The 12,304-nt window shown below is 33.5% G+C and overlaps 1 protein-coding gene across 4 annotated transcripts; it reads right to left on the bottom strand.

Moving 5' to 3' along the window:
• Positions 1-938: 938 nt before the first annotated feature.
• On the bottom strand, positions 939-12,255 carry LOC123310157 (lipase 3-like). Of its 4 annotated transcripts, none has more exons than XM_044893567.1 (8): positions 12,139-12,255; positions 8,224-8,364; positions 4,640-4,829; positions 3,637-3,751; positions 2,751-2,997; positions 1,542-1,694; positions 1,238-1,468; positions 939-1,184 (listed from the first exon to the last, which is right to left on the bottom strand). In XM_044893567.1, exons 2-8 carry the CDS (start codon positions 8,344-8,346, stop codon positions 1,005-1,007), a joined length of 1,239 nt encoding a protein of 412 aa, XP_044749502.1. In that variant the 5' UTR covers positions 8,347-8,364; positions 12,139-12,255; the 3' UTR covers positions 939-1,004. The 4 variants fall into 4 exon arrangements, with proteins under 4 accessions (XP_044749502.1, XP_044749503.1, XP_044749501.1 ...); XM_044893568.1 differs by having other exon boundaries at positions 12,096-12,202; XM_044893566.1 differs by lacking the exon at positions 12,139-12,255 and adding an exon at positions 8,480-8,602.
• Positions 12,256-12,304: the final 49 nt, after the last annotated feature.

The raw sequence follows: 12,304 nt of genomic DNA, 5'->3' as shown, positions 1-12,304 counted from the left end.
TTAGTGGTCAGTTCAAAAAGAGAAAATGAATATCTTACGTCAGAATAAACCACTAATTTATATGGGGTTTTCATTGTAATTCAATTCAATCAGTTCGTCATCTCGGAAAGCCAGAAATTTTTTTAATCGTCAAACGGAAAAAAATGTCATTGAAGAACAAATATTCACACAAAAATTCCTCGAAAAGTTTCGCCATTGGCTACAATAATTCGTATCCTACCTGAATTTGAAAAAGACGTTGCTGCCATCTTTTCGACGAAAGTGCAAACTATTGTAATATTCGTAACTTCTACTTATCGTTCAAGTGTTCTGGCAACACCCCACATTCTGACAGTCTTTCCCCCTTTACAATTCTTCGAATTGTCGTCCACATACTAATATAAATATCCTTGAAAAAGATTATACGATTTTCACAAAATGAGTTATCAAACCACGACACCCACCTGAAGATGCTATTGTGATAGCGAAACAGGTGTCGTGGCTTAAAAACTCATTTTGTGAAAATAGTATTATCTGTGTTTAATTATAGATTTTCATCAAGTATCGGCCACATCAATGCGATATAAAAAATATCCTAGGTTTTTCTACTCGGCGGATTTGTGCATAAGGAGGGTAGGCTAAAATGGGACTACTAAAGAGGAGTTTTTTGATCATATCTTATTTTATTTATCATTTATTACTTTATATTGAAGATGGCATAGAATCAGGTGTTGCAACGTTACTTTTAGAGATAACTTTCATATTTATATATCTGAAATTAGTAAGTATCCCTAATCACATTTTTCTTTTCAATATTGAGTCGTTCAAATTTCGTACAAAACAAGTTTCTAATTCGAAGACATCTTTATACTATCAAGCACAACACAAGCAGACCTTACACCAAGTGCAGAAGAAGAACCATATAACATTTTAAGGTATACACAGAGATATATCTCTGGGTATACAGTATCTTGAAATTTCAAAATAAATACTTATTTTTCTAGGTATTCCCGGATGAAGAGATGTTAGCTGACGATTTCAAGTTCTTCAGTTTGGGTGTAGTTCTTCAATACTTTTATCAAGGGTTGGTAAACCACTTCAAATGCATCCTTCCCAAATAAGAAGTCGACGTGGTTAAATTTCTTAAGTGGTATGGAATACATTCCGGCAAGGTTAACCAATTTCTTGGACATTCTTACGACATCCTGCAAAATTTATGTATCATATATATTGCAGGAAAACTGAAAGTTTTACTCACTATTGGGCTTGCTAAGAAATCATTGTATGAGTACATTAAGTAAATTGGAACTTCTATATTTGATAGATTATACATTGGGGGTGATTCTGTTCCGTATTGCTTGAGGTTTCCTGCAGGGCCATAATCGTATTGTTGGAAATTTCCATCTGATTTTATTTCCTGACCATAATGCAATACTGCTTTAGTAGAGGATCCTGCAGGAACATGCTGCAAGACGATAGGCATAATGTTCTGGAAAAATAGCAATGTAAGTCTCTTACACCTTCCATCAAAGTCATGCAAAATAGTGTTGTAATTGTAATACCTCATTATACTCCTCCTTGTCTGCACCACAAAGTATGAAGATGAGATTTTCACAGATTTTTCCACCACCTGTCATCTCGCATTCATATGTCAATAATTTCAGTATTTTGTTATCAGGGAGGAATCTTTTTATGCCTAAATGCTCAGCAATCCACTGAAATAGAAAGATTCATATAATAATGAAACAAGGAATTAAAATGCAAAAACTTTATTACTAAAATTTCAAATCACTTTGTATTCATAGCTTCTAAATAAATCTTAACTCTCAACCATCATAAAAATTAACCCACATTATTAGGGTCAGCCGTTAAATCATTTGAAACATGTCCTCTTGTGCCTACAATTCATATGTACTTAGTCAAAACAGCATTCATCATTTCTTTAGTGGAAAAATATACATAAATCTGTTGAATAGCAGTGCTACTCCTGTTCAGATATGCAAAACACTAAACTCGCCTTATTAGCGACTGTGAACTTCCGGTCTAGTATCGCTATTGCTCCTCTACTAGTGATATTAAGACAATATTTACCGACAAAGTCCGAAATAACGGCTGAAAAGTTGCAGTTCTATCAAAGAAAACAAAATTTTTTTCGGCAAAAATCATTATATTCATTAACATAGTTTGCTTCTAGATTGATACAATCAGACCAACGTAGCTTTAACATTTCAGTACCTTTTTTATAACGATTCTTCTATAGATAATACAATAGCTAGAAGTACCTTATTGTCTCTCAATTCCAAAAGATTCTGATCAAATGAAAAAGGTTCTCAGGAATTATAAAACTCCTCCCAAAACTATAAGAAACGAAAGCAGGCCCTAGGTGAAGCTGGATGTGTTTACATTCGCGTTGCAAAATCTCGAATTTCTGAAGCTTTTCTTTCTTATTTCCAATGTGTTTCCCGAGTCGAGAGTAGTAGATGTTTATGCTCCGGTTATTCGTCTTTGGTTTGGTATTTTTCGCAGACACAGACGTGCGACGGTTTTCGTGAAATGAAGATTTCCCAAACCTCTAAATCAGCTGATTTCCCCTCTTGCCTCTCCCACTCGGTGCTTACGAAATTACCATATTTCGATTAACCAGTAGTCAAGCCTTTAAAATAACCCCACTCCCACAAAAAATATTATTCTTACTTTCTTCAGCTTAACAGTAAATTGAATTTTTTTCATCTTATCTCTATAATGTATTTAGTTTCAGGGTAAGTACTCACCTGTTCTTCATTCACAAACGGTGTGAGGTATCGTATAGGAGAACGTACATATTTCATATATGCCACTGGAGCCAGCGACACCATGAATTTAACTAATTTAGCAATTTCTGGCTTCAAAGACGAAAAAACGTAAAACATTGTTGTGCCCATTGAGTGTCCTACGTAAAGGATCTGTCCTCCTTTGCCTGTTGTAGTACTTATGAATTGTATGACAGCAGGTAAATCATAGACGCCCATTTCATGCCAACTGCAACAAAATTATATTATTATTACACGAGCATTGATTCATCTTATTCTAAGAGGAGATTCAGAGACATGGTGCTGGAAATTCTGAGTGGATACGTAGGTTGATAATAAGACTGAAATCAGGATACTCATTCATAATTATAGTATATCTCCGCACGAAAAGTTTTGTTTTAAGTTTTGTTTTTTGTTTCTTTTTATAATTAGTTCAAAATAATTCCTTTTTTTTATTTTGTAGTAATATGTTGGCATAATTGTGATTGAATTATTGAGTTCATGTAGGGTTAGTTGAACAGACGTTCTGGGTATGTAATACTCGGAACGAACTGAACCTCGCCCTCTATAAATGTTGGAATAGATGTTGAGACTTATTTTGTTCAATAAAAAACCTTTATTATTATTATTATTATTATTATTTATATTTTGATCCAAAGTATTCCCAGAAATATGGGGAGTCCTGCTTCGCCAGTAATATATTTCAGGACGAGATTCTGGATCTCGTAATGTTGAAGAAAGTATGCTGCCAATTTTTTGTGAACTTATACTATTGATTGTTTGTTATACTGAATAATTACATATTTATTATTATATACGATTCGACCTCATAACAAGCATTATTGTTATCCATTTGATATTTATATACCTGAAGTTCCAGAATTGTTCAGAGTCTAGTCGAAAAGAAATATGCCCAATGGAATAATGATTCCCTCTGGCATTTCCAAGCCATACGTCATAGCCTTGATCAGCCAGAGCAAAACCTAGAAAAAAGACACCACTATCAAAACTTGGGTAACTCTGTAACATTGAACTCTAAAAGTTCTTTTAGAGTTCAATGCTCTGTAATAATTATCTCTCTAGCCATCAAATGTACGAAATATACCCAAGTCCAAGAGCGGTCCTACGGGGGGGATAAAGGGGGTAATAACCCCCCCCCCAGAGCCCATAACAAATTCTATTTTTAACTTTTTCATATGAAGAAACTGAGTAAAAACAATATTATAATGAAATGAAAAGGACAGATTCCTGGTACAATTTTAAGAAAAAAAATATGGAAATGCAAATGCTACCTAGAGATACCTACAGGGTGTTATTTGAATTCTTAATTTGAAATTTCAATTGTTCTTACAATTACTACCCCCCTCAGAAAATCAGTCTAGGACCGCCCTTGCCCAAGGCAGATATCAATTGAAATTCAATCTGGGAGGACTCTGCATCTTCTGAAACTTTTTAGCTTTTTCACTCCTAGTCTCTGACACAAAATCAATCAAAAAATTGAAATAATCGATTTGCTCCTGCGTAAATTCTTTTACTAATTTGTCAGGAGCAAATCAGATGTTTCAGAGACTTTAAGTGAAAACCCTGAAGAGTTTCAGAGGATAGTCCAAAATACCCAAGGCAATTTGAATATTCAAACAATAATGAAAGGTTCTTACGAAATCATTTTATTATTGTACTCTACTTCCTGTTCGATTCTCTATTCATTTATTCATATTTATGGTTGAATTTAAAATAAACTCCTTACAGCAAATTATTCGATAGCATTTTATCATATCCTCCGCGTAATATGACATTGGATAAGTACATATAGATTATACCCAATGATCATACTAAGGGACTCATAGTTTCAAGTTTTAGAAGATACCTACTTAAGGATTTATTTCCCTCGTCAACCCAATCACTACTGCTAGAAAGTAGGCCATGTTGAAGTAAAATTGGTTGACCTTCTTTACTTCCATTTTTGGATCCAGGAATTCTGTGAAGGGTTAGTAAGTAGCCGTCTTCTGTTTCCACTATATGAGATTCGGATGGATAGCCGTGTCTTCTAATTATTTGTAGCTGTAATTGCAATAACTGATAATTCTTAACTGTCATTTAGCTTCCAGATGCTTCAACAACAACAACAAATCTGTTTATTTCGAATCACTTAACCTAGAGGCTATATTGAACGAAACAGTGTCAATACATAAATAATAAAAAATGAACTATCAAGATACAAAATCGGGAATAGAATAAGATTCCAAAATACTAATAAGTATTTGAATAAATATTTTTTGAACGATTTTATTTTCTTCGCATTCACAAAAAAAAATTAGTGAGAATAATTCTCTTAATACCAATGTTTGGTGAACTGAAAACTGCCACGATATACGAAGAACAAATTTTCAGAACGAATTTTCTGCTACAATGTTTGGTGAAAATTTTTAAGGTATTTGGTTGAATGATTATTGAAAAATATCACTTTTTCATTAGATATTGAATTGATATGGGCGATACTTGATGAAAATCCATAATTGAACTCGAAACACATTATATGATTATCACAAAATGAATTTTTAAACCACAAGGAACCGTTTACCTACCCGAAGATGCTATTGTGATAGCGAAACATGTCGTGTTTTATAAACTCATTTTGTGAAAATCGTATACCTAATCTGTTTCATTTTCATCATCTTCAGAAACTCTTAATGCATGGTTTTCACTCCCAGTCTCTGAATCATAATCAATTAAGAAATTGAAATAATTTATATTCTCCTGCGTACATTCTTGCACTAGGTAATTTTTCAGGAGCAAATCAGATAGAAAAAATTGTTGCCTGACAATGAACAGAAATATCATTTAAAAGTTTTAAAATGATAGTTTCATAACGTTTCGGAGTCTATATCAGACTCCTTCATCAGACGAATTCTTAAAAAATCTTCTGAACTGTAGTTACTCAACTAGCATTTGTCAATACACGGAGATTTTTATTCTCCATCATCTGGTCTCCTGAATTATAATACACATGATCTGCAATCCGTGTTCTATTAATTTCTCTATTTTTAATGTTATTTTTATGCTCGGGTTTTCTTATTTCTACCTGTATAAGTTTACCACAAATACAGGGAAAGAGAATGTTGTAAATACAATTTTTCATTCAATGGTTTATAGTTTTTGTTGGTAAAAATTTTTAATAATTTTTTTGGTTTGAGAACAGTTCTCATGTTGACTTTGGAACCGATTCTTCTCGCAGGAGCAAATCATCAATTATTTAAAATTTTCAATTTATTTTGTTTCAGAGACTGGGAGTGAAAACCCAAGAGAGGTTCATAAGATGCAAAGTCCGCCCAGATTGAATTTCAATCAATTGTCAATTCATCAATGTCATTCTCATTAGACATTTTATTTTTTATTTTTTTAATTTTTATTTTACAAAGAAGATCGCTAACAGGTGTGAACACCCAAAAGAAGCGCCCACTAATAATATAAAATAGACAATGCTAACAATCAGAAATAAATGAAACAATGCTCACGAACAATGTAAAGAACTACCCAAATATCCTCTTAACAGTTTTTTTGAAAGAACTTAAACTACCCCCCGAAAATAAATCAACACTATGTACATAAGAATTGCATAGATCTAACATTCTCGATATAGGTGAATACTTTGCACTGTTGGTTCTATAGGTGGTCAGGTAAAATACAGGAGGTCTCCTCAGATGTCTAACAGGAACATAAAAATCAATTGAATCTAGAATTTGAGGACAATTAATTTTATTCAATAGTATTTTATAGATGAACATTAAATCATTCATTATTCTTCTGTCCTTTAAGCTATTAATTCGAAAATGTCTCAAACGAACAAAGTAGTTATCCGGATTTCCAGGTATCAGGTGAAATCCCGTCTTATAACTGAGAAACCTAAGAAACTTAGCTTGCACCCTTTCCAATCTTTCGATATATACATTATAATGAGGACACCAAACCGAAGAAGCAAAGTTGAGCTTGCTGTGAACAAAGGCATAGTACAGCGCCAAAATTGCCTCACGACTCTTGAATTGACGGCATTGCCTCATAATCCACCCAAGAACTCTATTACTCGCGCACACTAAACCATTTATATGTTCATCGAAGATGAGCTTTGAATCAAGCACAATACCCAAATCCCTGACAGTATCAGTGCATAGATTGTGATTTTTACTCGATGGATTTCTTTCTCATCACAACGAAATTTGCCAATCTACCTGACTTATGTATTTCAAAATATCTGTTTTCAGTAGTTGTTATAACTTATAAAGGAAGTTTTCACCTCATCAAATAAATCAGTTACCACCAAGCAGGGTGTTTTTGAATACGTGTGGGAAAAAATCAATGAGAATTTACTAGAAGCAAATAACGAAACCTCGGCGTGAAACGCGCATAGTTTTCAAATTGTTTCCCATCGTTGGACACTCAGGTTTTCATTTCAACTATTTTTCAACCATTGATGCTATGATAGTTTCTACCTATTTATTGGTAGATAAGTATTGGTTTTGGTATATTTCATGGAGAATATTTTACCACGAAAAAACTTGAGACACCCGATACGGATCGCACAATTGGACAATCTTAATTCCCGTAATTTCTGTTTGGGCAATTTGAAACAGTTATTTAGTGAATCGTGAAAGAGAGGTGGACAGTGAGAAGAGAAACCACATTGGAAATGTCACATTTTTCCTTAGTGATATCATTGATCCTCATTGATTATAAAGATCAGTTAGAAAATTTTCGTGAATGATTTGATTCAATTCTGTTGGCGAGTTTCTGAACATTTTCACAATTTTTCGACACATTCGTTTGAGATATCTAAGTACTTTTGTATTGGGGAGGGACTCATTGAAATCAACTCTTTTCGTAAACGCCTGAACATAATTTACGGACATTCCACGTGCAACTGATAAACTTTTTGTTCGATTTTGAGTTTTTTGTTTGGATAACGCAGATAACTAGGTAATATTAGAATTTGTGATTGTGATTTTCTCCCCTACGTCAACTACCTTATAAGTACCTTTACGAGAGTATTATTTCGCAATAAAAGTGAGAAAAATCGGACGAGAAGTCCAGGGTTTTTGTGCACTAATCAAATTCATATCCAAACCTGTCACTCATCCTTGAGCTACGAAAATCACTGAAGCTGTTCTGTTCTGAAAGAAATACTATTTTGTTTTCGACACCAAGACTCCGGAAGTCTCAAACAGTTAGTTAACTTAAATGAAATCTGTGACATTTATGAGTATAAATAGTAAGTGACTTGGAACTCAAAAGTAAAAGGACCATTACATAGAACATGTAATGATAAGTGGAATATCCAAATTGTCGAATTCGAATTCATTGCATGTCCTGATACACATTCTCTACTCTACCCTATACGTAGTCAAGTCAACGAGCAAAAACCAGGTAAATTAACAAAGAATTGGAAATATCGAATACTAACCGTATCAAGCTCTTCATCGGGATCGAATTTCCAGTCCTTTTCATCAGATAGTCCAGAACAGAAATGTGAACTACCACACAATACGATCACAACGAAAACAATCCGATTCGAAACTCTGACCATGTCATCAATTGAGAATTACTGAAACACAAGAAAATAAATCACCTCAATCAGAAAAACGAAAGGATATTATAATCATATCCTCATTATATTTTCCATTTTATTGTTGATACACAATAACATTGAAATTACGTGCCTTGTTTTCCTATTTAACATACGCAAAACCCGAATTACTATAAAAATTCAATTTACTATCATTGATATTCCGACCCGTGAGTCATACATCCGCAATATCATTTGTCATGTTTTTTGATTCATTAAAAATGAAAATAATGAATAGGTACCCACTTTATATGCATACATTCGGTAGAATTAGCAGTGTTTCATTTAATCATTTCTGATAACAAAAATTTTATCTCTCAGTATTTTGTGCAGAAACTGATTTATGAGACCCTACTAATGCATATACAGGGTGTTTACTAAAGATGCGGCAAAAACAGAATTATGTTATGACCTGTAAGCGATAGTAAATTAATAATTGTTCTTTGAATATTAATTCCGAAAAAAGACGAAAATAATTCAAGAGATGAGTATATACTGAACAACAGAAATGAGGTAAAAGTTCATATACTGACAAAATTCCTGTGGAAGTTCTTTATTATATTCACATTCGGGATATTTTTCCATTATTCTTTATTGATGTATTCATTTTTCCTCTATTTCTGATAGTCATCGAAGCTTTCATTCGTTTTTGAATCGTTCGATGATTTTCATAATTTTTAGGTAATCGCAGGAAATATATTCGAAACTTTTGTGCCAGCTAGGTGTAACTTCTCTGTTGTTGTTGTTTGTCCTATACTTTTTTTACATCTGTGTTGTCGATATGTACATATGATGTACACATGATGATCATGATGTTACGTACCCCTACTGTACTAACAAGTTCGTTTCTTTAGTTAGGTATATTTTTTCTGAAGCCAATTTCTGGATAACCTCCAAGGGCTTTATGTGGTAACGGTAGGAACCACCACCACCCCATCCGAATATCCCGAAGCAGATTTGGGATTCGATCAGGTAAAATTTTATTGAGGTTATATGTTAGCGCAAGTACTTGAACATAAAAAAAGACCTCTTATTTTGTTAACGAGCAAATGCAATTAATGAGTTTGTTAACACCCCTTCTGAGATATGGGATATCAAAAATGGGAATATACCAATAGTGTTTCATTATTTTGATCAAAAAACTTACGGCCGGTTTCATAATCAAGCCTAAAATCGCTTTAATTTCAAAGCTTCCTTTACCCCTACTAACGTCCGGTTTCATAATTAAATTTAAAGTCACTTTAACCTTAAAGCTTCCTTTATTGTCATTTTTACGCCAAGTTTCATAATCAAAATTAAAGTCACTTTAAGCCTAAATTAAAGCTTTCTTTAGTGTCATTTTAACGGCCGGTTTCATATAATCAAGTCTAAAATCGCTTTAATTTCAAAGCTTCCTTTACCCCTACTAACGTCCGGTTTCATAATAAAATTTAAAGTCACTTTAACCTTAAAGCTTCCTTTATTGTCATTTTTACGCCCAGTTTCATAATCAAAATTAAAGTCACTTTAAGCTTAAATTAAAGCTTTCTTTAGTGTCATTTTAACGGCCGGTTTCATAATCAAACCTGAAGTCGCTTTAATTTCAAAGCTTCCTTTACCCCTACTAACGTCCGGTTTCATAATCAAATTTAAAGTCACTTCAAGCTTAAAGCTTCCTTTACTGTCATTTTTAGTAGGGTTAAAGGAAGCTTTAAAGTCAAAGCGGCTTTAGGTTTGATTATGAAACCGGCCGTAAGTGGAACCTTTAAGCTTAAAGTAACTTTAAATTTGATTATGAAACTGGAAGTTAGCTCATTCACCTATTTTTAGTAGTGTTATTATGGGTTCACACTGCGTCAAACTTATCGAAAGATGCAAATTTGGAAATGAAAGAAAGAACACAGAGGAAATTTAAACATTTTTATTATATGTTTGGGTTCATATTGTCATCCATGTTATCGAATCAATAAAACTATTATCAGGTATTTGGATTATCTATTTCACCACTCCCTATTCCCTATTTTATTATATTTTGGTATTGCCGGTTGCCGGTTTATTGCAACCTATTGTTAAGGCTATTGGACCATTTGACGATAGGTCAGAAAACGGCCCCGGGTTGCAAAAACAAAAACTCCTCGGTAACTAGCAAAACAATGAATAGTTAGGAATAAGTACCTATAGGTAGCCAAAAAGGGCACACGTGGTCGCATTAAATTTAACAAATAAAAGTTAAAGAACACTTTATAGAGAGGATGGATAAACCTAGCCTAACTATAGTGAGCTGCAAACAGTAAACGTATGATAAATTTTTTTTTTTTTGAATAATTTAATGAAAGGGTGTATTCCCGAATATTTTCTTCATAGAGATTCTATGCTTAAACGTCACTTAAGAGCTTATAATCTTCGATTAATGAAAAGGTGCATACGTCCATAAGACTATCAAAATATCGAAAATTTGAACAAAACATCCCTTGCACTTTAATTTTATCAACGTGTAAGTTTCCAGTTTTTGGCACCCGATATTTCAGAAGGGACATATTTGACCCTTTATCTTAGTGAACACCCGGTTGTTCAGTTCAGGATTTAGCAGAGATTAAAGTTGATCCTAGAACCTAGATCAACCTGACAGAATTGAACGGAAATGTCATAATTAATCTAGGATTAGCTTTAATCCGGAACTGAGCAACCGGGCCCAAATCTATAAACTTATTCATGTTAGTGACTTATTTACAGAGATAGAATAGCAAATCGAGATGTTTTAAAGAAAACGTTTATTAGAATATCAGTGGGAATCATTTGTAGAAAAGAATTGGGTAGCCACTAAATAAATGTTCGCTCAAATGCCTCAAATGATATATAAACCCGATTGCACCGACTTATTTAAGACAGGATTAACGTTAATTCGGTGATTGCTATGGTAACTTCTATAGAAATCAGAGAAATAATCGAGTATTAACGTTAATCTCGCCCTAAATAAGTCAGTGCACACGGCCGGGCCGTTAGGAATATTATTTTTTATTTCTTCGCTTGATGAAGGGTTCAAGAATTGAACTTCATGAATATTGTAACAATAAATAAAGTAGACTGAGTTTAAAGTTAATATCAACAATAATTGGTATATATTTTGTCAATTAGAATAATCCTCATGCGTCATGATAAGTGCAAAGTACGCGCATCCCATGGAAAACTGTCATAATAGGCTTGTTTTGGTTCGCTTTTAGGATGGTTCCAGAACCGTTCAAAACAAAGATTATAGAGTTACACCTAACCTAACTCTATAATCTTCGGTTCAAAACAGTCCAACAGTCGCACATTTATTTATTCAGCGTAAGCTCGTGCGTAGCATGCGTGTAGCTTCCCATACTATTGCTGCTCCACTACTTTGAATCCTGAATCGATTCGTATTCGGAACCGCCTCAAGTGCGAACCGTAGATAGAGGTGCGAACCAAAACAAAGCTAATATAACCTCACATTTTGAACAGATAGAACGTCATAAAAGAAGAATTAGAATTCAATGCTGGTCATACATTTGATAAGATAACGTTCTATAACGACATTGCATTCCATAACAATCTTTACGTCACTTGGTATTGGAGGGTGGACGTAATATTTCAAATACGACGATAAAATAATAATTAACCGGAATGCGATATGTTGAAACTCATTTAACACTGTGACCTAACCTACGTATCATAAATCCGAATCATGAAATGAAAACCTATTTATGTACCTCTGTTAGCTTCAATGCCTGTAACAGATTATCTCTGACTTACCGAACTTCATTCAAAACAAAAAGAACTTAAATAATTGAGCTTTGATAAAATTCTCCCTTCACACTCGAAAACATCAATAGTCAGAGTTTCGTATTTAAAACCACAGATGGAGCCTATAATGCTTACTGTAATTTTGTTCAGGAAATTATTATACAAACACGATAAT

The sequence above is a fragment of the Coccinella septempunctata genome, chromosome 3, assembly GCF_907165205.1.
Source record: "Coccinella septempunctata chromosome 3, icCocSept1.1, whole genome shotgun sequence".
NCBI lineage: Eukaryota > Metazoa > Arthropoda > Insecta > Coleoptera > Coccinellidae > Coccinella > Coccinella septempunctata.
This window is presented reverse-complemented; position numbering and strand designations above follow the sequence as displayed.